This window comes from Bos indicus x Bos taurus, chromosome 11 (assembly GCF_003369695.1).
Source record: "Bos indicus x Bos taurus breed Angus x Brahman F1 hybrid chromosome 11, Bos_hybrid_MaternalHap_v2.0, whole genome shotgun sequence".
Lineage (NCBI taxonomy): Eukaryota > Metazoa > Chordata > Mammalia > Artiodactyla > Bovidae > Bos > Bos indicus x Bos taurus.
In genome coordinates this window covers 2107722-2133911 of record NC_040086.1, presented here as the reverse complement: position 1 = coordinate 2133911, position 26190 = coordinate 2107722, and the positions used below count along the sequence as shown (strand labels likewise).

General features: G+C 55.1%; 2 protein-coding genes across 3 annotated transcripts; one reads left to right on the top strand and one right to left on the bottom strand.

Moving 5' to 3' along the window:
* The first annotated feature begins 4728 nt into the window (after positions 1–4728).
* GPAT2 (glycerol-3-phosphate acyltransferase 2, mitochondrial) lies at positions 4729–15103 on the top strand. The gene is made up of 21 exons (XM_027554560.1): positions 4729–5025; positions 5155–5268; positions 5947–6020; positions 6423–6527; positions 6773–6901; positions 9228–9327; positions 9723–9856; positions 10168–10267; positions 10369–10581; positions 10926–11045; positions 11213–11295; positions 11637–11755; positions 12438–12508; positions 12580–12838; positions 12925–13073; positions 13188–13265; positions 13709–13840; positions 13916–14036; positions 14137–14202; positions 14429–14484; positions 14812–15103. Exons 1-21 carry the CDS (start codon positions 4963–4965, stop codon positions 14926–14928), a joined length of 2403 nt encoding a protein of 800 aa, XP_027410361.1. The 5' UTR covers positions 4729–4962; the 3' UTR covers positions 14929–15103.
* Positions 15104–15191: 88 nt separating this feature from the next.
* LOC113900915 (fumarylacetoacetate hydrolase domain-containing protein 2) lies at positions 15192–25865 on the bottom strand. 2 transcript variants are annotated; one of them, XM_027554556.1, is made up of 8 exons: positions 25694–25865; positions 22375–22625; positions 20843–21059; positions 17215–17274; positions 16848–17010; positions 15712–15820; positions 15519–15606; positions 15192–15404 (listed from the first exon to the last, which is right to left on the bottom strand). In XM_027554556.1, the coding sequence occupies exons 2-8, from the start codon at positions 22617–22619 to the stop codon at positions 15342–15344; spliced, it is 945 nt and encodes a 314-aa protein (XP_027410357.1). In that variant the 5' UTR covers positions 22620–22625; positions 25694–25865; the 3' UTR covers positions 15192–15341. The 2 variants fall into 2 exon arrangements, with proteins under 2 accessions (XP_027410357.1, XP_027410360.1); XM_027554559.1 differs by lacking the exon at positions 25694–25865 and adding an exon at positions 24868–24911.
* Positions 25866–26190: the final 325 nt, after the last annotated feature.

Here is a 26190-nt window from a genome sequence, read left to right as displayed (position 1 = left end):
GGACACGCCTGGTGACCCCACAGAGAGGCCGAGAGCCCTCCTGCCCAGACGAGTGCCGGCCTAAGTCCTCTTCTCCAGATGACGTGCAGCAGGGAAGCCCGTCTAATTCAGGGGACACTGGCCCCCAACCATAGGGAGGCTCTTCATCCCTCTGGGTCCAGAGGCTCAGTTACATGCATCAGGATGTTCTGGGCGATGCTATCTGGCCTGAGCCTGGGGTGGGGCTCCTGAAGTCCAGTTCAGGTTGGGTGGGGCCAAGAAGACCCAAGGAGTTTCTCTGTTTCTCCCAAGGTCCCAGTCAGCCAGTCAGTCTGCACAGCAGCTGGCCCACAGGTCTCATGGCATGGGAGTTCCACATCTTTTGTGCACTGCTTGATGAGTACACTGAATTCTCGGTATCCCAGCTAAAATCCAGGCCTGAGAAGTATGCTTCTTTTAAAATGTCCAAATTGCAGCAAACTACATGAGCAAAAAACACTTCTTCCAAAGAAGCAAAATGACTGAGGAGAGACACTCTGCTGGATGACAGACCTGGTCTCTACCATCATAATCCATGCAATTTTTGGGTGTGAAGTATCTGTTCTGGGCTACTTCTGAGCATTAATTCTTCCTAAGAAGGAATGGTGGGGGCCTACTGACAACTGTGAAACTCAACTGCATAGACAGATGGTGTTCCCAGAACAAAGGGATGTTAGGGTTGAGACAGGAGTTGGATATTTACCAAACAACCACACCAATAAGCATACCAGTCACAGGGCTAGCTGACACCCAGGCACCCGATGACTGCGGTATATTCCTAATTGTGGTCTAGCATTCTAACCAACAAAGGAAAGGACACCGAGGAGGCCTGACTTGTTTTTCATGATCCAAAACTGGCTTCTGGGGATTTCTTTTCCAAGTGTCCCTAATCTGGGATTTTGCTAAAGCCTTCACGTCGATTTGGCAGCATGTGTACCCTGGGAAGGGCTTCCCAGGTGGCCCAGTAATAACTTGCCTGTTAATGCTGGAGCAGCAGGAAATGCAGGTTCGATCCCTGTGTTGGGAAGATCCCCTGGAGTAGGAAAAGGCAATCAGCTCCAGTATTCTTGCTGGGATAATCCCATGGACAGAGGACCCTCAGTCCATGGGCTCTCAAAGAGTCACACACGACTCACCACGCACTCACAAACCCTGGGAACCGCTTTCATTAGAACTTGGCAGCCCATGCATCCCCATTCTTCAAGTACCCTGGGTCTCACGGACATCTCATGCACCCGTGGAGATCGCCTGGGAAAGTGAGCAGCACATGACCAGTACTTATTTAACTTATATGCAGAGTACATCATGAGAAATCCTGGGCTGGCAGAAGCACAAGCTGGAATCAAGATTGCCGGGAGAAATATCATTAACCTCAGATATGCAGATGACACCACCCTTATGACAGAAAGTGAAGAGGAACTAAAAAGCCTCTTGATGAAAGTGAAAGAGGAGGGTGAAAAAGTTGGCTTAAAGCTCAATATTCAGAAAATGAAGATCATGGCATCCGGTCCCATCACTTCATGGCAAATAGATGGGGAAACAGTGGAAACAGTGTCAGACTTTATTTTTCTGGACTCCAAAATCACTGCAGATGGTGACTGCAGCCATGAAATTAAAAGACGCTTACTCCTTGGAAGGAAAGTTATGACCAACCTAGATAGCATATTCAAAAGCAGAGACATTACTTTGCCAACAAAAGTCCGTCTACTCAAGGCTATGGTGTTTCCAGTGGTCATGTATGGATGTGAGAGTTGGACTGTGAAGAAGGCTGAGTGCCGAAGAATTGATGCTTTTGAAGTGTGGTGTTGGAGAAGACTCTTGAGAGTCCCTTGGACTGCAAGGAGATCCAACCAGTCCATTCTAAAGGAGATCAGCCCTGGGTGTTCTTTGGAAGGAACGATGCTAAAGCTGAAACTCCAGTACTTTGGCCACCTGATGCGAAGAGTTGACTCATTGGAAAAGACTCTGATGCTGGGAGGGATTGGGGGCAGGAGGAGAAGGGGACGACAGAGGATGAGATGGCTGGATGGCATCACTGACTCGATGGACGTGAGTCTGAGTGAACTCCGGGAGTTGGTGATGGACAGGGAGGCCTGGCATGCTGCGATTCATGGGGTCGCAAAGAGTCGGACACGACTGAGCGACTGAACTGAACTGAACTGAACTGAACACTCCACGGCCAGACAACCCCACACCCTAACCCACACAAGCAGCCCCGCCCATCCATATTCAGGGCCGCGAGGCCACGCAGCGTGCGTTGCGGCAGGGCGCCAGGGGCGGGGCTTCGGCCCCTGCGCGCTTTCCAATTGGCTCTCAGAGGTGCCTTTCAGACGGCGCGCAGAGGCTGCCGGCGTGCACTTCCGGCTGCTACTTTGGCGGGAGTTGGCGCCGGGTGTGAGGTAGGATTCGAGGGAGTTGCTCCCGGGCTGGGCTGGGTCGGGCCAGGCTCAGGACCGCTCAGGGGCCTTCCCGCTTTGGGTGCCAACCCGGAAGGCCTTTCTGGGGATTGGTGAGGGTTGGACAGGGGGCCGGCCCTGTGCGCCCACTGTGGGGTACGTGGTCTAAAGGGCAGCCCCTCAGAGAGCCTAGCTAAGTGTGGTCCTCCGCTTCTCGTCACCCTGGACGCAGAACCAGTGTGGCAGGACCCCTTCCTTCCGTCTAAGGGCAGCTCGGGGGACGCTCGCTGTGGGTCTGTGAGGGGCTGAGTTGAGTCCCTTCTCCTCCAACTCCAGGTGCGGGATGCAGGGTGAAGAGGTCATGTTCAGCATGTTCTTTGTAGGGAACAGGCATACCAGGCAGGGGAACGGGTTTGGATGAGATTTTTTGATCAGGGACGCAAACTCAGATGCGCACAGGGGCCGGGCGTCAGGTGTGCCTGAGGTGGTGGTGGACGGGAGGGCGCGTGCGGCCGGGCGAGGGGCATGGGGACAGTGGCGCTGGGCTCTGGCCAGCCGAGGCCCTGTGGGGTGCGTGCCAGAGACGCCAGGTCGCTGGTTTGTGTTTTTTTTTTTTTTTTTAACAACAGCCGCTGGAGACGCGGGTTTTGTTTTGTTTTGTTTTCTTTCTTTCTTTGTTTTGTTGCTGTTGTTTTAAAGTAACAAGCTCTCTGGCTTTTAAAAAGTGTTTATTTATTTTTAATTGATTTATGATTGACAAGCTCTCTAGTTTTAAATGTTGAGGTTAATCCGCCAAGTTGTAGAAGACTGCAGGGCCAAAGAAAGTACATCTGTGAACTGCATTTGGCCCTCTAGTGGCCAGTTTGCCGCCTCTGCTGTTGGGGTCCTGCGGGGAGGGGTGTCCAGGCGGGGAGTTGCAGACTGACAGAGAAGTCCCCATTTGGGGGGCTGGGGTGCTAGAAAGATCTATCCCCAAACTGAGCCCTGGATTGTGTGAGCTGAGTAGCTGACTTGGTTGGTGACTGGGAGTTATCCCTTGCCTTGCCTTAACATATCCTTCCCTTCCTCTGTCCCTGTAGCATTAGCCCAGATCTAGGGGGTTTAGGTTGGAGAGTGGGGGTGTTCTGAAGCTGGGGAGAAGACACCCTCCTTGCCAAGCAGGCAGGACTCCACAGACTGGAGCCTGGTCTTGGGGACTTCCTGTGCCAAGTGTTAGTGAATTGGGCTGGGAGAACATTTTCAAAGGAGGAGGTACGTTCCAGATGAGTCTAGCAGAGCTGTTCACTGGGGAATTGTGATCCTGGTACCACTTGGTCTTGTGGTTCTAAACTGCTAACTGAGGAGAAGAGGAGAGATGCAGAGGAATTCTGGGAGACGAAGTTACAGTCAGTTAACTAGCATCTCCTGGGTCCCCCCTCTGGGCAGGGCAGAAGGCTGGGCATACGAAGATGAGTGCATTGTAGCTCTTGCCTTCAGGATACTTTCAGATGATATGGGCTAACTCTGGAGGAGGCTTCTTTCCTGGCAGGCTTGGGCTGGGGGAACCAAGGAAGGGAGGAAAAACCTGGAAGGTGATGCAGAAGCATCATGGACTTAGAGCCGTGGACTTAGAATTTGGGGAGGTGATGGGAAGGGAGAATGCATTCCCAGGTAGGAGTAGGAACTGTGTAGTGAGGGTAGAGATGGTAGCAATAATTGGATCAGCCTATCCATCAGGGACATGGAGAGAGATCAGGGGAGAAGGGTTTTTAGGGCCCCGTTTCTGGACTAGGAGGGGTTTGGTGCTGTCTTATGGAAGATGGATGTTATACTGTGGTAGAAAGGAGGAGGCCGAGGCAATACCAAGTGGGATCTTCCATAGAGAGTGCTGTGTGAGAGGATACCAGTTGTGGAAAAGTGTCTTATCCCCAACCAGAAGACCATTCCTTGGGGACAGGTCTGTGTGGCATTTCTTTGAGTTCTGACCCAGAGAACGATCACCCATCCAGTACCCTCAGCCCTCATTCTTGTAATGATTGAGGGGAAAGGGGCTGTCTTCTGGTGCTGAGCAGGCCCTGGTGGCCTCGGGACAGTGGTCCTGTTCCTATTTGGCAGCCTAATGCCTCCTTCCTGCCAGTCCAGGCTTGTTCCTTCCTAGTGCACAGAAAGTGTCAGAGTCACTAATACAGCCCCATCTGTGCTGTGAGAAGGCAGAGTGGATATCGACGATGAGACAACCCATTTTCTGAGTGCTAGCCTGAGGTAGCCCTGATCTGGACACTGTGAAATCTTTTGAGGATAGTTGGCTCCTTGGTGGGATCGGTTGGGTATTGAGGGGAAAGGCTTTGATCTGAGCCAGCCCCCAGATTCCAGCCCTGGATCAAATGACTGCTGGCTTGCATGTTGTCTGTCTGTTTTGGGGTGGGGGCGTGGGGGTCACTCCAGTAACCTCTGGTTGTGGCCCAGATTCCAGTACCTCCTCCATCCTGTTTCCTCTTCCCAGGTCAGGTTCTTCTGGAGAGAGAGGAGGGGCGCAGAGGTGGCTGGTTCCCAGATGCTGTAGACCCCCATGAACACCATGGCGGAAGCCAGACTCCAAACCCAGAAGAAAAGCAGCCAGGATGGTCAGGAGGTAGCATTCCCATTCCCAGAACACCCTCTACCCTCCTGCCTCCCGTCCTGTGCCCCTCACTCCTGGAGCCCACCTCCCTCTGTCAAGGACTTTTGAGTCCCCTCATCTCTCCCTGTGGCCCTTTTCCAGACCAGCCTGTGGTCCTCAGGCTTTGGGATGAAGCTGGAGGCTGTCACCCCATTCTTGGGGAAATACCGCCCCTTTGTGGGTCGCTGCTGCCAGACCTGTACCCCTAAGAGCTGGGTGAGTGACGGTCAAGCCAGGCCCTACCTTGGGAAGCTTGGTTCTGGGAGCCACAGCTGCCGCAGCCCCGGGAAGCAGTTTCCTTCATGTCTTCAAGCCCAGCCCTTCCCTAGCCTGTTGTCTCAGGGGAGTGGGTGCACTAGTGCTTGTTGGTTGGTGGTTTGGGCCTGCTCCTGGCTTCTGGCTCCCAGGCCTGGGAGAGTTGGGTGGGGAGGTACAGAGGGATCTGAGAGGCCAGAGGGCTGGGGTCTGAGCATGCCTGCACTCAGAGTGGAGGGCCTGGAGACACTGTCCACTCAGAGTCAGCGAGCACTCGGCACATGCCTGAGGCCTTTGTAGGTCCGTGCTGGGGCTGGTGGGACTCAGGGTTCTTGTGGAGATCCAGGCTACATGTTCCCTGCTGTTGGTGAGAGAACTTCTCAGAGATGATATGCTACTCTCCAAGAGGGTAATTCTGTAGAGGATGCAGCCCTTTCCTTTTGACCATGGAGCCCTCTCTCCTAAGTGAACTTCAGGATCTGAGGTCAGACATCTTTTGGGAACTGCAGTGCTATAATCCATCTCTCGGTAGACTGTAGAGCCCATCAGGGAAGGACTGCAGAAGACAGAGCAGGAGCTTTCCTTTGCCGGTTTGCAAAGGCCGCCCCCAAGCACATGCTCTCTACCCCTTTCCGGCAGGAGTCCCTCTTCCACAGAAGCATAATGGACCTCGGCTTCTGCAATGTGATCCTGGTGAAGGAGGAGAACACCAGGTAGTCAGAGCTGGGGGTGGTGCCGGGTGGTGCGCAGGGCCCTTGGGTACAGGGCTGCTGGGGCCCTGCTTTGTGTTATCATTTTCTTCTTTTGATGGGACAAGAATGGACTGTGCCCTCTGCTCCAGACCCACAGGTGGGGACAGGCAGGCTTGGAGTTTCCCTCAGCTCCTTTTGTGAGCTTTCAAGCCCCGAACCTGTACCCTGTTCCCTGGGGAGAGGGGATAGGAATGGGCCACAGGTGGGCAGGTGCTTCCTCTTCCTGCTCCATAAGCCAAGCTCAGGTGTTCCCAGTCCACGGGACTAGGATGTGATCCCTTCCTAATGGAATACCCTCTGTGGGCCCTAGTTGGGGTGGGGGCCTCTGAGACATCTACCCCCTGTTCTGGGGGCTGTGCCCAGGTTTCGGGGCTGGCTGGTTCGGAGGCTCTGCTATTTCTTGTGGTCACTGGAGCAGCACATACCACCCTGCCAGGATGCCTCACAGAAGATCATGGAAAGCACTGGGTGAGGAGGCAGGGACTGGGATCTGGTTGGTATTTCTGGGATCCTTAAAGGGATGATAAAGGCTCTAGGCGGGGCTGGTTGAAAGGACTGGTTTCAAGAGTGTTAGCTTGGTCAGGGACCCTTTTTTAAAGATGGAGGGTGAAGGCTGGAGGCTGTGCCCTGGGGACTACGGGGCTGAGGGAAGTGACCTTAGGTCTGCTTCAGCCCTATACTGCAACCACCACCTCCCTTGCCCTCCACCACAGGGTGCAGAATGTCATCTCAGGGAGGGCCCCGGGAGGGGCTGGGGAAGGCCAGGTGCCCAGCCACGTGAGGAAAGAGGTACAGCGCATCTTGGGCCACATCCAGGCCCCGCCCCGCCCCTTCCTGCTCAGGTAACTCTGCTGAAGGGCGCCCTGAGCTGGGGCCTCTGCCCTTAGGGAGAGAGCATTGGCTGGGCTTGGGGAAAGACTAGACTCCCCTCCTGGGGGAGCTGAGTGGTGTATTTACCAGACAGCCTGGGAGAGCCCTGATCTGGACACTAAGAATTTTGAACACAGCTGGCTCCTTCAGGGGACCAGTTGGGGAAGGGGGAGGGGCTTTGATCTGAGCCAGCTCCCAGATTCCAGTCGGTGTTCTCACCACTGCTGGCCTGTGTGTATCTGTCCTGAGAGGGTGGGGGCTTAGGGGGATCATCTCAGGAATGCCTGGTTGTGACCTGGACTTCAGTGCCTCCTCTGCCCCTCCACCTTCCCCCAGGTCAGGCTCCGGTGGAGAGAGGAGACCGGGGTCCCCATCTGTAGGCCTGCCCACTCACTCACACATACCCGCCACTGTCACCACCTGCTTCCTTCCACACGTGTCCTGCACAGGGTGCAGCTCCTCTTAGATGCAGATGCAGCAAGCCTCTGGGGAAGTGGAGGTGGCACATGCTTGCAAGAAGGACAGAACAAGGGCTAGGACTGAGAAAACCTGAAGGCGGGGAAGAGACCTGTAAGCCAGGGACAGAAGGGGGAATTGAGCCAGCCTCAGGGAAGTGAGGATGTCAGGGAGCAGTTCTCCCAGAGGGAACAGCATGAGCTGTGGCTGCAGGAAAAGGCCAGGTTTGTTCAAGAAGCTGATGTGGTTGGAAGCTGGCAAGTGAGGGAGTGAGTTGTTGGAAACAAAATCGAGAAGTAGAAGGGAGCAGATATGCAGAGCGGTATACAAGATGTTTGGATTTGATTTCTAAGTGCAATGAAAACCAATGGAAAGGTTTTAGACAGAGAGTGACAGCAAGGTTAATTGAGGTCAAGAATAGAGAACAGGTCCTCTGGGGAGGCTGGTTTGTTAGTCTAGGTGAGATGATGGGGGGTGGGGATGGCAGTAGAACTTGGGAAAATGGATGGAGAAACCAAAGTGAAATTAACAGGACTCACTGATGTAGAGGAGGGTTGGAATGGGGCCAGTGGAGGGAAAGGGGGCGCTGCAGGTGGGCTGGGCATCTGGCTGAGCGCCTGGCGGTGTGGTTGGAGGGGAGGAGGCAGGCTTGGGGGGAGTGAGTTTGGCCCACAAAAGGTGTTTTGGACATAAAAGTTTTCTGACACCTGACATAGTGGTGGAGACAGAGGCAGCTGCTTATATATTAATATATGAATTCGGAGCACAGAAAACAGGTTGAGACCAGGAATGTGTATTTGCAGATCTTTAGCACATAGGCGATACTTAGAGCCAGGGAGGAGTGAGTCACTGAGGGAAAAGGGTACAGGGCAGCACATGCGAGGCTCAGCCGTCCTGAAAGTGCTGAAGGGTCAAGTGAACAGGAACAGGAAGTAGGGGTTGTTGGTGACCTGTGACCAGCCTTCCACGTGACCATTCTTTGGCTTTGTCACGACTTCCAGTTCCTTGACCTGAGCACCTTACACCAGCCATCAGCCCACCTCCTGTCTTTCCTGCCCTCCAGGCCTAGCTTAGATTCCAGGGCCCCGGGTGACAGAAGTGTCCTTGGGAGGGAGTCACTGGGCACAACCCAGTTGTGTTTAAACCTAGCCACCTGCCTTCTCTGCATCGAAGCAGCCGAATGTCACTGGAGAGACGCACAGTGGGTAGATCTGCTTCCTTTTTAAGTGTGAGTCTCAGAGGAGCACAGCGCGCTCTCCAAGGCTCTGATCTGGACTGCTGCTTCTCTGACTCACGCGCTGTGTCCTGATCACACCTCATGGAGAAACAGGAGCCATCTGATGAGGACATGCCACGTGTCCTCCGTGTCTCCATGCTGCCTGCATCTATGCCTCTCTCCCGCTTAAAGCCAGTCCTCTCATCAGGCTCTGGACGTCCCCTCCCCAGACTTTGCCCCTTCGTTGTCCCCTCTCCTTCTTACATCACTAACCCCTCCCTTTTAGTCCACTTGCCTCAGCAGTTTGCAAAGACAAGGCTGGTTATGCCTGGAGAGAGTCTCAGTTCTCTGATCTCCTTTGGGATGCATGGGGGCACAGACGTGCTCTGAGGCAGTGGCCCATGACGTCTTCCTAGGGGAGTATCAGCACCTTGCAGGTGTGGGCTCTGCTGTCAGGCCCACCTTCCAGTCCCAGCACCCCCACTTCTTAGCTTTCTCTCCTACCCAGCAGCTTCTGCAACCAGTCTGAACCTCACTTTCCTTTTCTGTAAAATGAGGACAGTAGTAGTGCCTGCTTTAGAGGAGTTCTGGGCGGCCCATACCTCAGACTGGGCACTGCTCTGCAGGCTGTTTAGCTGGGCACTGCTGCGGTTCCTGAACTGCCTCTTCCTGAACGTGCAGCTGTACAGGGGCCAGATGAAGATGGTCCAGAAGGCCTCCCAGGCAGTAAGGCCCGCCTTCACTGGAATGGGGATGGGGTGGGATGGTGGGGACAGGAGCAGAGGCTAGGCCAAGCCCTAAGTCGGGACCAGCCCTGTCAGCTGGGTGGGAAAAATGCACTGCTCTTTGACGACCTTGTCTTCGTGTCTCACGGTCCTGCTCCCTAGAGGCTTCCTCTAACGGCTTTTCATCATGTCTTAACAACCATTACGTCAATGCATTACCTTAAAAGTTGTTGACAGAGCTCCTCCGCTTTTGGGAAATGTGCTCAGAAAGCCTGCTCAGCCGAACCCTCCCTCCCTCTGGGACTGCCCTGGGTCTGGAGGCGCTAGGTTTCGGCTGCCTGCATCTTCAGGGCGGGGGTGTGGCTTGGCACTTCCCTCTGGCTCTCCCTGGAGCAGGGCTCGCCGCTCGTCTTCCTCTCTACCCACAAGTCAGTCCTGGATGGCATCCTGCTGCCCTTTGTGCTGCTCTCCCAGGGCGTGGGCGTGCTCCGTGTGGCTTGGGACCCCCGCACCTGTTCCCCCCTCCTCAGGTAAAAGGCTTGTGCCTTTGGATGTACAGCGGCGAGGTCCCCAGACTGGGAGAGAGGTGTGGGGGAGGGAGGTGGTGTTGCCAGCATCAGCTCCCCAGAGGGTCTCTTCCTGGCCCCTCTGCTCTCAGCATATTGTGCAGCCCAGCCTGTGGGGCTCAGATGGAGGGTCAGCTGTGGGCTCTAGGGCCATGCCTGGCCTCAGGGTGTTGAGGCAGGACCCAGGCTGGCCCTGAGGGGGCCACGGCTCTCACTAGCCTCCTGCTTGGTCCCATCTCCTGAGCACCTTACCTCCTCTGCCCTGTGCCCCACAGAGCTCTGCTGAAGAAACTTGGGGGGCTTTTTCTGCCCCCAGAGGCCAACCTCTCCCCGGACAGCCCTGAGGGGGTTCTTGCAAGGGCTGTGGTCCATGCGGTGAGTGCTGTGCCCCCAGTGGTGGTTTATGGGGCCAGGAAAGGGAACAGGGGCCTTAGCTGTTCTGGTTTTGACACCTGCCTCCCTCCACCCACTTGCAGACTGTGGAGCAGCTGCTGGCCAGCAGGCAGCCCCTGCTCATCTTCCTGGAGGAGCCCCCTGGGGTTCGGGGGCCTCGGCTGTCAGCCCTGGGCCTGTCCTGGCTGGGCCTGGTGGTGCAGGGGGTCCAGGCAGGCATCGTCCCAGACACTCTGCTTGTGCCGGTGGCTGTCACCTATGACCTGGTTCCAGAGGCACCCCATGATACATGCCACGTAAGACCTTCCTGCCCTGGGTCCCCAAGTGGATACCATCTCCAGAGAGGAGGCACAGTTTTGTATCCTGTGACTGAGGCCCCTCGGGGCTGGGGTTCAGGGGGGAGTGCAAAGCAATTCCACCCCTATGGTCATTATCCTGTGGCACCCACCAAGGCTGTAACAGTCATCTTCTCATTTCATTCCCAAAAGACCTTGCTAGGGAAGGATTTCTCCTGTTTCACAGACGAGAACAAGCCTGGAGAGGTCATGGTCATGTGCCAGGTTGAGCCTAAGATGAAGTAGAGCAGAAAGCATGCCCCCCAGGCAAGCCGGCTCCCTCAGTGCCTTCCTCCTCCCTGCAGGCCTTGGCCCCGCTGGGGCTGTGGACAGGTGCTCTGGCTGTTCTGCGGAGCCTGCGACGCTGGGGCTGTGGCCGCCGAGTCTGTGTCCGTGTGAATCTGGCCCAGCCCTTCTCCCTGCAGGTGTGGGCCCTGTTGGGCAAGGCTGGGCATACTTGTGGTCCGTTCTAGGGCTTCTGGCAGCCTGGCCCTCAGGCCACTGCAAGGACGGCCTGGCATACTTCAGATGGGCTGTATGTAGGCTTCCAGGTGGGCCAGGGCAGACCACCTGACAGCCTTGTCCTGGGCAGGAATACATCATCGATGCCAGAAGCTGCTGGGGCAGCAGGCAGACCCTGGAGCAGCTGCTGCAGCCCATCGTGCTGGGCCAGTGGTAAGGGCAGAGGAGTATGAGGGTTTTGGGCAAGGAAGGCAGCTCTCAGACCCCGGCTTGTGAGCTGGCGCCCCCTCCTCTCCTGACCACAGACACATCAGCAGCCCCAGCCTTCCCTCACCAGCTAATCTTTGTCATCTCAAACCATCCAGGTGCCCCCCACCCCGCCTGTAAGTTGGGTGTGGGTTATGGCACACCAGCCTGGAAAGCACTAAGGGTACACGGGCCCGCTCTTCCAGGGACGGGAAACATCCTCACCTTTGTATTTGGAAAGCTCTGGGTGCCCCGTGGTTGTCTGTACGCTTGGTCCCCTCATCCTGTGGCCTGTGTCTCTATTCTAGTACGGCTGTCCCCGACACTGAGAAGGAGCAGGAGTGGACACCTGTGACCGGACCCCTTCTGGCCCTCAGGGAGGAGGACCAGCTGTTGGTCAGGAGGCTGAGCTGGCACGTCCTGAATGGTGAGGGGCCCTCGGTCTGGCCTCTGGGGGAGGCTCCTGAGCATTGTGTTCTCCAAGTTGGCCAGTGGGTCAGGGCCCTCCGTTCCAGGTGGGTTTCTGCACCTGCCCCCTCCTGTGGGCCCACTTGGGGCACATGAAGAGTGGAGCCTGTCCCTGTCTTTGCCCCTGAGGAGGGGGCAGCCAGGGGGAACATGAGCCACTAGGTCAGAGCACATAAGCAAGCAGCTGCCCGGCCCACTGCACTTTGAGGTGACATTGGCTGAACTGAATAATGTATGTCACGGGCTTAACAGGTACCTGGAACAGAGGGGGCTTTTAACAGCATAGTTACCATCTTCCCGAGTGTCTCTGCCGTGGCAGAGACTGTGGGTTGGTGGGTAGCACCATGGGGTTGCAAAGAGACACGACTGAGCGACTAAGCACAGCACAGGCCTACAGGAGGCAGGGAGGGTCTCGGAGCTCCCAGCCTGGGTTGCAGCATATACTTGATGTCAATTCTCCACCAGGGAGAGTGGCATGCAGGGACCAGGCCTGCTGTGCCCTTCCCAGGGTGGAGTTGTGTGGGAGTGTGTGTGTGGCTGCTGGCAGGGAGGTGTGTTCTTGGCTGGGAAGACTTGCCCAGTGACAGGGACGGGGCTGCTGGGCCTCGGCCCTGACCAGCATCCCCGACCTCTGGCTCCAGCCAGCGTGGCGAGCTCCGCGGTGATGAGCACGGCCATCATGGCAACGCTGCTGCTGTTCAAGCACCAGAAGGTAGGGCCCGGGGTGCTAAGGGCCCAAGGGAGGAGCCCCGGCCCTTGGCTCATCCCCCTCTGCCCACCCAGGGCGTGTTCCTGTCGCAGCTCCTGGGGGAGTTCTCCTGGCTGACAGAGGAGACGCTGCTGCGTGGCTTTGACGTGGGCTTCTCGGGGCAGCTGCGGTGCCTGGTGCAGCACACGCTGAGCCTGCTGCGGCCACACGTGGCCCTGCTGCGCATCCAGCAGGGGGACTTGCTGGTGGTTCCGCGCCCTGGCCCAGGCCTCACGTCCCTGGCACGCCTGAGCGCCGAGCTGCTGCCCACTTTCCTGAGCGAGGCTGTGGGTGGTGAGTCCCCAGGGCTTGCGGTGGGTGGAACACGTAGGGGTGAGGGGCACGGCACGCCTCCTCATGTCCGCCGCCTCCTCCCCCAGCCTGTGCTGTGCGAGGGCTGCTGGCAGGCAGGGTGCCGCCCGAGGGCCCCTGGGAACTGCAGGGCGTCGAGCTGCTGAGCCAGAAGGAGCTGTACTGCCAGATCCTGCTGCTGCTACACTTGCTGCCACAGGACCTGCTGCTGCTGCAGGTCAGGCCTCCTCCGCAGCCCACTCAGTCCTGTGCCTCCCTGCCTGCCCCAGCCCTGTGGCAGCAGGTCTGGTCAGGCTTGCCTGAGCTCACACTGGTGCCTGTCGCCCCTCAGCCCTGCCAGTCTTGCTACTGCTACTGTCAGGAGGTGCTGGACCGTCTCATCCAGTGTGGGCTCCTCGTGGCTGAGGAGGTAGGAAGGGGGCTGCAGACAGAAGCCCCTGCCTGGAGCCCGGCTCCTCTGCCCTGTGTGGGGGTGGGGGAGGGCAGCCCCAGCCCCAGCTGAATAGACGCCTGGGTCCTGCCGCCGCCACACTCCACCTCGGGGTCACCACGCCTGCACTGGACCCGTGCGTGCCTGTACTGGCAGAACTTGACAGGCGCACCTCGGGGGGCTTCTGCAGACCCCCTGCCCTCCACATCTCTTGTCCACAGGGGCTGTGGCCCCTGTGGTAGGTGCTCCTGTCCTCTCAGCAGCTGTCACCGTCTGGCGTGGCCTGGGGCATCCTCCTCGGCCCCCCAGGTCTGCGTCTGGTTTCACCTCCCGGCATCTGGATGGCCATGTACCCCGTTGGGGGGCCTCGAGACTGGCCCTTGGCCAGCCTGACAGGGCCCCGTGGCTCTCCCGGCCCTCAGACCCGGGGCTCCCAGCCAGCCTGTGACACAGGGAGGCAGCGTTTGAGTGCGAGACTGCTGTGGAAACTGAGCGGGGACTTCACCGACAGCGACAGCGACGACTTCGAGGAGGCGGAGGGCCGCTACTTCAGGGTGTGTGGGGCGCCGCTGGGGAGGGGGCGGGGGAGGCGGTGGGAGCCGCCCTCACCCTGGCCTGTCCCCTTCCAGCTCAGCCAGCAGTCGCGCTGCCCCGACTTCTTTCTCTTCCTCTGCCGCCTGCTCAGCCCAGTGCTGAAGGCTTTTGCGCAGGCTGCCGCCTTCCTCCACCGAGGACGGCTCCCAGATACGGGTGAGGCCCGCACACCGTGCCATCCTAAGGAGAGGCCGAATACGGTGCGGGGTGAGCTCTGCCTGCGTGGGGCCCAGGTCTCAGACTCTCTCCCTCACAGAGTCCGGCTACACGGAGCAGTTGTTCCAGTTCTTACGGGCCACAGCCCAGGAGGAAGGGCTCTTCGGTGAGTCCCAGCAGCCAGCCCAGGCCCCGGGAGGCAGGGGGAGGTCGGCTGCTGGCTGCTGCCCCCTAGTGGGCAGTAAAAGCCCAAGGTCAGGAGTACTGGCTGCAGTGTAGAGACCTTTGGGTCCAGCTTGAGTCCTCTCCTTGGGTTGTTCCCTCTTTAAAGAGAAGAGAAGCTGTGCCAGGGGACTGTCGCCACCTACAGCCTTCACTTCTCTTTCATCCAGAGTGTGCGGACCCAAATCTTGCCATCAGTGCCATCTGGACCTTCAGAGACTTGGGGGTGAGAGGGGCCGGTCTCTCCATCCTCCTGTCCCCCTGCCTCCCACCCCCATACCCTGACAGAGCTGCTGAGCGGAGCTGGCTGTACCCACTCGGGGATTTACCCAGGGTTTCCCAAGAGCAGGCATGCAGACAGTAGCTGGGGAAGGTAGGACAGTTTTCCTGCTCCTCTGTCTCCCTGACCACTGGCTCATCCTGCTCCCAGGTGGGGTATCAGGATGTTTGAGAGGCAGCATTTGACCTCAGACACTAAGGCTTAGGGGGTCAGTTTTCCAGGGGAGGGGCCCAGCGCCCATGTGAGCACTCAGAGCCCTTCTCTGCGGCTCAGGTGCTGCAGCAGACGCCCGGCCCCACAGGCCCCATGCTCCACCTGTCCCCTGCCTTCGCCAGCCGGGATAGCCAGGAAAAGCTGGGACAGTTCATCCGGCAGTTCATCTGTAGCTAGAACTGTGGGGAGGAGCCCATGTCGAGACTTTTCAGCCCTGGACCGCAGCCCTGCCCTGAGGCAGAAGACTTATTAGCTGGACTGTCAAATTTTTGCGGTTTGACTATGTCTTGCTTTCTGCATCCTTTGCTGCAATAAACTAGAGGACTGGATGAGTCCCCTGTGCCCAGGCTCAGCACTGTTTCTCTGGTGTGATCATGTGTATGTATCTGCTCTCCTTCCCCACTGGGTGGGAATGCCCTCTCACTCCTGGAAACACATCCTAAAGGAAGACAAAAAGAAGTTTATTGAGGAGGTGAGCACCATCTCCTCCCCCTCTACCTGAAGAGAAGCCTCGAAGGGGCTGGCACCGGGCCTCTCGCCATGTTGGGCTCCGTGGGAACAAATGCCCCTTCTGCTTGCAGCAGAAGGCATCACACCACCTTGTTGATGATGACACCCAGTTCTTCAATCTCACACTGGACTTCATCGCCTTTCTGCAACAGAGTGGGCCATGAGGCTGTCAGGCCTGAGGTGTGGCGTGCACATGTCTGCACATAGTCTGAGCCAACGCCACCAGGCCTCTGCCTTTCCTCACTCAGCCAACCTACCTTGAGGAAGACAGGAGGCTTCCTGAACACACCCACACCTGGGGGCGTCCCGGTCAGGATGATGTCCCCTGGGTAAAGAGTAACGAACCTAGAGGCAGAAGGGCCAGGTGAGGTCAGGGGCTGGGGTGCCACAGCCTGGCATGGGGGGTAAAGCCCCCAGGTGGTGGTTGGGGCCAGGCTCCACCCCACTTACTGGGAGACCCAGGTTATCAGCTCTTCTGTCTTAAACACCATCTGGTTGGTATTGCTGCTCTGCATCACTTCCCCATTTACTCGGCAGCAGATCTTTAGGTTGTGTGGGTCTGAAACGCAAAAATGACATATTTGGGATTCTCCCTTCCGACCCCCAACCCCCTCCTGACAACCAGGAAACGAAAGCACAGGGTGGCCTTGTAACTTGCCAGGCAGAGGCTTGTCTGCTGGGCTCCCCACCCTGGAGTCTGTGTGGACTCTGGCCTGCCCAGGCCTCCCTGTGCCCACCACCCAGCAGAGCGCCCACCAGTGGTCACTGGGTGGGTTAATGAGGGGGTGTTCCAGACTTCAGGGGCTGAGAACAGTGGCTGGGTTTTGCCTTAAAAAACAGATTCTATCTGCAGCAGAGGCTGACTGGGTGATATAAAGCCACAGGGTAACAGCCTGAGCAGTAGTGAAGACTCCTGCACCTGACGGCTGACCTGTAAATGTGTCCTGGGTAACCAGCACTTTCGTCTTAACTTCCTGGTGTTTCACACATTCACAAGCGCGCCCCCAGGAGCACAGTGTACTTTCACTGATGACTGACTGCCCAGGGCGCCGTGAGGCTGAATTACACAGACAACTCCTGCCCGGGGCTGTGCTGTCCTCTTCACCCCCGTCTTTTCTCCAGGCTCCCACTGTGCCCTTACTGCTTGTAGCTGCTGCCACCAGGCTACACGGTGGCTGGGTGAGGCCCTGGGGGTTAGCTCCCATCTCCTTCACTAAAAGGGCCGGGGGCTCAGGAACAGCTGTTCTCTGTGATCCTCCAAGGCCATCTCTGCTTCCTTCCAACGTAAGGACTCTCCCAGATGGTGGCAGCCAGAGGAAGCCTGACCCAGCCGTCAGGAGAGAGCCCTCCCCTGTAATTCACGTCCTGAGTGCAGTCACCGCCTCTGCTGCTGTAGGCCTCTACAGTGGGGACGGGGAGGGAGGCCGGTGGAGAGATCTGCTCTAATCCAACCGTCAACGAAAGGGCAGCTGGGGACGGGCCCTCGGCGGGCCACGCCCCTCACTCCCCTACTGGAAAGTGGCTTCACTGACGTATCTATGCAGGAGGAAGGAGAGGAGCTGCCCAGCGGGCCGTCAGAGACCTACCTGCCACGCTGTCCTTGGTCACCAAGGCAGGGCCCAGAGGGCAGAAGGTGTCAAAGGTTTTCCCCAGCAACCACTGCTTTCCATTGCGTCCCATCTGCCAGTCACGGGCACTCACGTCGTGTGCCACAGTGAAGCCAGCCACATGGGCCATGGCATCTGTAGCCTGTTGGGGGCAGGGGATTTGGCCAGATTGGAGGTTAGCTCATGGTGACACCAAGCCCTATCACAAAGGGTCTCAAAGCCTTGATCCCAAGTTAGTGGCTGGAGGTAGCCAGAGGTGGTGGTGGGTGAGGGACAAGGCAGTGTCAGGAGCGGGTAGATGCCAACCACTTCGCAGTGCCAGGATAGCCGGCCCTCTCTCCCTCACCTTGATGTACTTGCCTCTCTTTCCGATGACCACGGCCAGCTCCACTTCCCAGTCCACCTCCTGTAGGGCAGGAAAGGGGCAGTAAGCTGCCTGGCTCCGGGCCCCGTTATTCCGCTAAGGGGCTCCTGCCACGGGGCCAGGCCTCTGAACGGTGGGGTGGCTGCCGGGCCGTGTGTGGAAGACCACAACCCTAGGGGAGGGCCCGCAGGGGAGGTGTTGCGTGTGGACCGTAGCCTCGGGGCAGTGGAGGCAGCACCGCTGCAGGCAGGCAGAGTGGCTCCAGTGACTGCAGAAGAGCAATCTGGTGGGGGTGGGGGGTTTACCAAAATCACTCTTGATACTTCCAAAAAAGGATAAATACCGAGTAACAATAGCGAACTCTACTTGTTTGCCAGACACTATTCTAAGTGCTTTAATGCACTAACTCACTCAAATAAGATCAACATGCCAAAATAAATGTGGGCCAAAGGTTGAATAAGCAGTTTACAAAAATAAATACACAGGGCCACAAAAAGGAAAACATGCTCAGCCCGTTCCATAATCAGCAAAGCGCAAATATCTAGTAGATACAAGTCAGCCATGCAAACTGACTTTTCTAATAGTAACAACCGTGAACACAAAAAAGAACTGGATTCCTTGGGAAACGGCCAAGTCCATGTCGGTGATGAGAGTACGAGATAAGCCTGGAACTGCTTCGCCGTAGGAAGGAAGTGCTCAGAAAGTGCTGTGGGTGGGGGCCATCCGAAAGCTGCCCCCTGACCAAACAGATCCTCTGAGTATCAGAAAGAATGTCCATGATGGACTATGGACTATGACATATTGGATAAAAGTAAAAGTCAGGAATTTACAGTGATAACGGGACAGGGGTAAAACAAAGAGCCAAGCAGTGTTTCTCCACAGAATACCAGCTAATAAAAGTAGAAGGCATGACAGAAAGAAAAAGTCACCTTTTTCTAACCCTTACTGCAGTAATGGATTCAGGGAAGGGTGACCAGATGATCCCTGGAAGAGAACTTGTGGGGCAAATAAGATAGTCATGTGGCTTCAGTGACTCTTCTGCAGACTGTTTACCAGTTACCACAGTGAAAGGCACCTTACCATGGAGAGGTCACGTGAGCATCAAGGAAACTAGGCGATCAAACTTCAGGACCACCCAACACTGGACGTGATGCAAGCACGCGCCTGCTGCCTCAGCAATGTCGGTTGTCCTGCCCCATCCCCCGCTCTCAGACTGAAACCTAAACCCCAGTGTGAGGGCATGAGGTGTGAGGGCACGAGAGGTGCTTAGGTGACGAGGGCAGAGCCCCCATGAGGAAAGCGGTGTTAGAGAGCTCACTTCCATAACCCAAGACACGGTGAAGAGACACTCACCTGTGGACAGAAAGGGGGCCCTCACCAGGCACATAATCTGTTGGTGCCCTGATCTTGGACTTCCCAGCCTCCAGAATTTCAAGAACTCAAGTGTTGTTTTATAAGTCACCCATTCTACAGTATTTTGTTACAGCAGCCTGAACAGATTAAGCTGTGTAGAACTCTACAAAAATGTTTAACCTGAATCTAATCATGATGAACTGACCAGACAAATCCAGAGTGTGAGACACGCTATGAGACAATGTGCCTGATTTCTTCAAAAAGTCTGTCATGAAAGGTAAAAAAGGGTAGGGAGAAAAACTGCTGAGATCAGGGGTCAGCAAGCTGAGGCCCACAGGCCAAATCCTTGCTTGTCTGCTGTCTCTGTTCCTGTAAATGACGTTTTCCTGGACACAGCCATGTTCCTCCACGGACCAGCCGGGCTGCTTCCACACAGCAGCGGCCAAGCTGAGCTGCCACTACAGACACTGCTGGGCGCGCAGAGCCGAGCACTCACTATTAACTGGCCCTCTGAGAAAAAGTCTGTGAATCCCTGTTCTAGACAAAAGGCACTAAGAGACACAACCAAAAACAATGTGTGACCCTGACTGACCCTGGACCAACTCCAAAAATCAAAACGGGACCCAAGTTAAAAGTCGCCTTTGGAGGCAACGGGTAATATTCCCAGTTGGACTATGTATTAGCTATGGTTAATATTAACTTTCTTAGCTGTGGTAATGGTATTGTGGTCATGTAGGACACTGTCCTTATTCCCAGGAGACGTATGCTGAAGTTTCTATGAGTGAACTTTCTTTTTTGCTGACAAAGCAACAGACTTTACTGGGAAGGGGCGCCTGGGTGGAGAGCAGGAGGGTAAGGAAACCAGGGGCAGGACTGCTCTGCTACATGACTTGCAATTATGAGTGAACCGGCTCAACGTCTACAATTTACTTTGTAAAGTTCTTTCTACTAACCCCCCTTTAAACAGTGTGTGTGTGCCTGTGGGGCAGGAGGGAAGGAAAGCAGCAGAGAAGTGGGAAAGCAGGGCGGGGAGGCAGAGAGAGAAAAGCAAAGACGGCAAAATGCACGTGGTGACTCCAGGTCAAGACTCTGGGCAGTCGCTGCGTGTTTTTCCCCCAACTTTTCTATAATTTTCAAAGTATTTCTAAACTAAAAATTTAAAAGTACTAGTATGGGTACATACACTGCTGGTGGATATGTAAACTGCTTTTGCAGCCGAAGGTCACTCTGGCTAATTTTTGAAACCCTGCCTATACTCTGACAAAGACACTCACATTCTAAGAGTTAATTTAAAGGAAATAATCACACATTGATGGATGTGCAAAGTCTCTTCTATAATGATATTCACTGCAACATTATAAAAGCTAAAAACTGGAAACAACCTATTTAGCAGTATGAGGACTATTGAATGAATTATCGCCACTGGCACAAGAGAAAACTAAGCAGTGACCTAAAAACCATTGGGGAGAATATTTAATGGCATGAAAAATGTCCTTGATGGGGAACTTAAGTAAATGGTAGGCATATGCACAGTATAAAGAGACAGAAACAGAAAAACCCTAGGGATTATGTGTGGAATAATAAAGGGAAGTGATACAAATGAACTTAATTACAAAACAGAGACTCACTGGCTAGAATGAACTGACGGTTGCTGGGACGGGGGGAAGGGATGGTTAGGGAGTTCGGGATGAACATGTACACACTGCTGTATTTAAGATGGATAACCACCAAGGTCAGACCTTTTGTACAGCACAGGGAACTCTGCCCAATGTCATGTGAGCCTGGATGGGAGGGGCGTTTGCAGGAGAATGGACACGTGTATGTGTACGGCTGAGTCCCTCTGCTGCTCACCTGAAACCATCACAACATGGTTAATTGGCTATTCCCCCAAAACACAAGTTCAAAAGGAAAAAAAATTCTGGGAAGATATATAGTAAAACAAATGTTGCAAGCCCGGCACAGTGGGGACATGTGTAGCTTTTCATTTCTTTATGTATTTATGTAATTTTGAAAATTATGAAATTTATAATTTCTTTACACATTTTATTTTCTATAAAGCAAGTATATTACTTTTATAATCAAACAGGAAAACAATTAATGTCTTTTTCTCCCCCAGGAGCTGTCTTATCACTGTATAACACCCTGGAGTTTCTGTTTAATGCGCTACTGAGCATCAGGTGGTTCCCTCAGGCTGGACGCTGAGCACCTGTGATGGCCCCAGGGACTCGGGGTGGGGGACTGGAGGGCGGGCACCCACCTGGCTCTCAGGCGGAAGGATGATGTTGTCATAGGGCCCCACAATCGCGCTGGCGAACTTGCTGAAGATGATGGGCTCCTTGGGCACAGGCACGTTCTGTTCTCTGCAGTGGTCCGCATAGTTCATGCCCACGCACACCACCTTGTCTGGCCGAGTGACTGGGGCCAGGAACGTCACCTCTGACCGTGGGAGGACTGGCAACTGGGTGGCCAGTGCTCTGCAAAGACCAGAACAGGAGAGAGGGGTTTTCTGGGGAGATCCTGCAGCTGCTACCACGCTTTGCCTTTTAAAACATACTTTCTAGATCAACCATCAGAGTCAGCACTGAAAATCAAACCCAGCTATTGCCCCTTGATATGAGAGCACTGCTTATGCTCATCCAGTGTCGATTTCCGATCCCCCATGAGGTAATACGGGCTTTCGCAGGTGCCTCAGTGGTAAAGAATCCACCTGCCAATGCAGGAGACGAGGGTTCAATCCCTGGGTTGGGAAGATCCCCTGGAGAAGGAAATGGCAACCCACTCCGGTATTCTTGCCTGAAAATCCCATGGACAGAGGGGCCTGGTGAGCTACAGTCTGTGGGGTCGCAAAAAGTCTGATACTACTTAGCGACTAAATAACAACATAATACAGAAATACATAATAATTTCCATGTAAGTGAATTCAAAGGGTGCAAATGGGGGTAAGGGAAAGCTCTGTCTTCCACCCCTTCTCCTAGTCACCCCACTCCCTCCCCATAGACAAGTGCTGTGTCCTGTATGGATCTTCACAGTCACTCTGTGTATACTCTTCTCCCATCTTTTTTACGCCAATGACAGCATGTTATATACATCTTTTAAAAAATATGTATTTTAGAGATCTTACCATATAAAGTCTACTAGCTTCCTCTTTTTTGTACAGTTGTATATTACTGCACAGTAGATACACCCAATTCTCTAATAAAGGACAGGGAAGGAGTTTCTAATCTTGCAAGAATATGAAAGTAGGGGGAAAATACTGTTACCAACACTGTGTGCTGTCAAACATCCGTATTTATATAAGCTTAACAGGCGAAAATGACATCTCAGAGTGTTTTTAGCTTTTTAACTTAGTTTTTAATTTCCTGTGTGTCAGCATCTTTAGACCAGATCCCATAGGGCTCCTGGGTTCAGGGAGGCACCTACCTAATCCAACTCAAACCCAAGAACTGTCTTTAAGAACATCTTTTCAGTCCTCTTAGGGCCCCAGGTCCCAACCCCTCCAGCAAGCAGGCCTTAGCCCCCTCGGGAAGGCAGTGGGGCAGAGTAGAATCCTGCCCCCTCACCAAGTATGTGGCCTTGGGAAGGCCAGTCATCCTCCCTGGGGCCCCTGTAAACTGAGGCTATTGACACACAAGACTCCTAAGGCTCTTTGCTAAGAGAGAGGAAGCCTGCATTACCCTGATCCTTTGCAAAAGAATTACCCTGGTACTGTTTCCCAGGGCGGGGACGGGGTGGTGAGGAGCGAGGGAGAACGGGGCAGCTAAGGCAGGGTCGTGCTGCCTGCTGACTTACCTTCTCACCACTGACAGAGTGGCTTCTCCCTGCTCCAGGAACTCCACCATCGTCTTGGGCAGTGTGGGCTCAAAGGCGTTGAGGTCGATGACACCCCCGCCATTCCCTGACTCCAGGCCCAGGTGGGGTCCCGCTAGGTGGGGTGCCTGGAACTGCACCAATCTCATGTCTCTGGAGGGCTGAAAGGGCCACCTCTGTGCCTGCAGCACAGTCGTGAGCAACCTCCTGCCACTGGACCCCAGCATCAGCTCCTATGGGGAGAAAGTAGGTCCTGAGGATAGAGGGCCTGAGACCATCGCTGGGGCTCCCAAAGCTCCTCGAGCTGCAGCCCAAGGCTTTTCGCCCCATCAGCTTTTCCCGGCACACGGCATGGGAAGTGGTCCAGATTTTAAGTTATTTCACCGTGTATTGCTCACCATGTATTGGTCATGTTTTGCTCAATTCTGGGCCTGTAATGAAACGCTGAGACAGTGAAGGACCAGGAAGCCTGGCATGCTGCAGTTCATGGGGTCTCAGAGAGTCAGGCACGACTTAGCAACTGATCAACAACAATGAAACACTTCTAGAGAGGCAACTCCTGCATGCCAGCCACTAAGCCAGGTCCCCAGGATTCCAGTCTTCCTTCACCCAGTGCCCCTCACAGCTTAGGCTGTACCTGGCACCACTGAGGCAAACCATGCAGGTCAGACGTGCTCAGACCTGCCGTCCTGCCTACAGGGAAGGCTGATGTTAGCAACTGATGTGGTCAAGTAGGATTCAGCAATTGAGACCACTTCTGGGAAGACTGCGGAAAAGGCAATGGCACCCCACTCCAGTACTTTTGCCTGGAAAATCCCATGGACAGAGAAGCCTGGTAGGCTGCAGTCCATGGGGTAGCTAGAGTCAGACACGACTGAGCAACTTCACTTTCACGTATTAGCAAAGGAAATGGCAACCCATTCCAGTGTTCTTGCCTGGAGAACCCCAGGGATAGGGGAGCCTGGTGGGCTGCCGTCTATGGGGTCGCACAGAGTCGGACACGACTGAAGCGACTTAGCAGCAGCAGCTGGGAAGATTGAGGGCCCTGCCTTTGTCGAGTTTCTTGAGGAAGTGTGGGCTAGGCTAAAATGAATAGGTCTAGGAATTCATTAAAGGGGGGCCCACCATGAGCAAGAGACCGCAGGTGAAACAGGCTCCACTCAAAGACAAGCTGACAGAAGCAATTTTTTTTTAATGTCAATTTGATCCTGTTACCCTCCTATTTGGGCTTCCCAGATGGTGCTATGGTAAAGAATCCGCCTGCCAATGCAGGAGACGCAAGAGACACAGGTTTGATTCCTGAGTCAGGAAAATCCCCTAGAGTAGGAAATGGCAACCCGCTTCAGTATTCTTGCCTGGGAAATCCCATGGCTAGAGGAGCCTGGCAGGCTACAGTCCATGGGGTCGCAATGAGTTGGATATGACTGAGCAAATAAGCACGCATGCATGGGGGAGAGTACAGGCTGCCTGGGGAGAGGCTGCAGGCAGAGTTCAGGGGCCAAGCCTGACAGGGGCCCTCTCCTCTCTGGGTCCCTGGGCCATGACTATCTCTTTCACTACTGGGTGCGTGATGCCTAGTACTGTGCCTGCCACACAGCAGGCTCTCAGCTAGTCTCAGCTGAAAGAAGGAATGTCGGAGCAGGGAAAGCTGCTCTACTTGGGAAAGCTTGGTGATTATCCATCTCAGGAGGAGGTGCCATCCCTCCTCAAATCACTGAGAAAGTATCAACAAGGCTCAGGTCCCATCTTGAGTTCTAGGCTCCACTCAAAGACAAAACCTGTTCTCTTCTTTTTTTGTTTCTAAGTCTGGCCTCTGTTCCCAAAGTCCCTCCTCTTCATGGCTCCTTGCTTTCAAAAGCAGCCCTTTATGCCTGGGCTTCCCAGGTGGTAACCCGGTAAAGAACCTGCCTGCCAATGCAGGGAATGTAGGAGACACGGGTTCAATCCCTGGGTCAGGAAAATACCCTGGAGGGGGACATGGCATGGTGGTGACCCGGTAAAGAACCTGTCTGCAAATGCAGGGGAAGAAAGAGACATGGGTTCAATACCTGAGTCACCAAGATCTCCTGGAGGAAGGCATGGCAACCCACTCCAGTATTCTTGCCTGGAGAATCCTATGGACAGAGGAGCCTGGTGGGCTACAGCCCATGGGGTCACAAAGAGTCAGATACAACTGAAGAGACTTAGCATGCATTATGCTCAGGCACTTGGAGGTAATCCCAGACTCCTGGTTCTCTGATGATTCGGTCTGCCTTGATAAGTTCGAGACTGATTAGATCCAGGTCACTTGTTCTGATTGCTCACTGTGCTGGCTGATGAGTTTAGCCAGAAAACCAGGAGTTTAAAACCTCCTACCCTCCTACCTTACACAAGCACCAACCATGCCACGGGCAAGGGCTGTTCAAGCTACAGTGTTAGCACTCAGATACTTCACACACTAAGATTAAACCCATCCCACTGAATGCCAGGTCTTACCTTAAGTGCTTTACCTGCAATGTCTGATTTAATTCTCCTGACAACTGTGGAAGGCAGGGTCTGTTGGTCTCATTTCACAGATAAAAAATCTACAGTAAACTGCTGGGACTTGAATCCAGGTCCAGGTGACACTGGAGTTCTTGATTTGGGTTAACGTGTCCTCGTGTCCTCGGGGTGTTAAGCACGGGACACTTTAGCCCAGGGGTATTGATGAGAAATAGGAACCTCCAACAGGAGATCGGGAGGCTCAGGGACGCCCTGCAAGCCTTCAGCCATGCTCCGGGAAATTTGATCTGCTGGCTACTGCCTCGGGGAGAGGGCTTGTCACCTGCTCTCCCAGATAACCACAGGCTGACCTTCCCACGCGACAGACCCTTGCAGGTTCTCATTTCGTTCTATAGCAATCCCTCCAGGCAGAGAGCCTCATTTCACAGAAGGGGCGTTGAGGCTTAAGGTGAAGTCACCAGCCAAGGTACCAGAAAGTGGCCCCGCTGCTTCTGTGGGAATCAGTGAGCCACAGTGCCTGAGCTCAATCCAGCTCCGTAAAAGGGTCCTTAAGCAAAAAGGCTGGGACCTGGGGCGTCATAAGCCTGCGAGACAAAGGTTTGCGCCCGGGATCGCGTGCTACTATTCACTCGTCTGGGCCCCTGCGTGGGTCTCCCAGTTTCCCTGTATGCCTAGCTCAGTGGGCGCTCAGAAAGGCCCGCCCACCCCACCAGAGTGCTCGGAGAGGCGGGGCAGCAGCGTTCAGTCCTGCCCATCCCGGGAGGCCGGGAGGGAGGCTGAGGCCCAGCGTGCCCCGCCATCCGGCCCAGATCTAACCTACCTGGAGCCCTGCGCTGTCGGGATAGGACTCGCGGGCCCGAGACCACGACCACCCGGCGCCTGAGCGCAGGTACTGAGCTCGTGAGACAGCTACCAGCCTAGAGTTCTAACAAGGGGGTGAGCCGAGGGGCTCCCCTAAATAAGACGTCAGCGGAGGCGGGCGCGCTCTCGTGGCGTCACGGGGACAACGGCCAATAGCAGGGCGTCTAGTTCGATGCCGGAAGCACGTTGCGGAGGGGGCGGGGCCAGCGCTGACGGGTAGGTGATCTCTTACTTGCTTCTGCAGGCCTGCTGGCGCAGACTCTATACGCCCGGCGCTACGTTCCCGGAGGCACTGGCTCTCGGGACGCCCTGCGCTTGCAGGAACCTGAAAGTGGGTGCTTCCTGAAATTTTGCGCCCTGGGCCCGCCTGAGGCCCTGCATCTGGACCAGCCCTGCTCTGATCTTTGAGCAAAACGCGGTGGAGACCAAATTATGGCGCGCTGGTTGACAAAGACA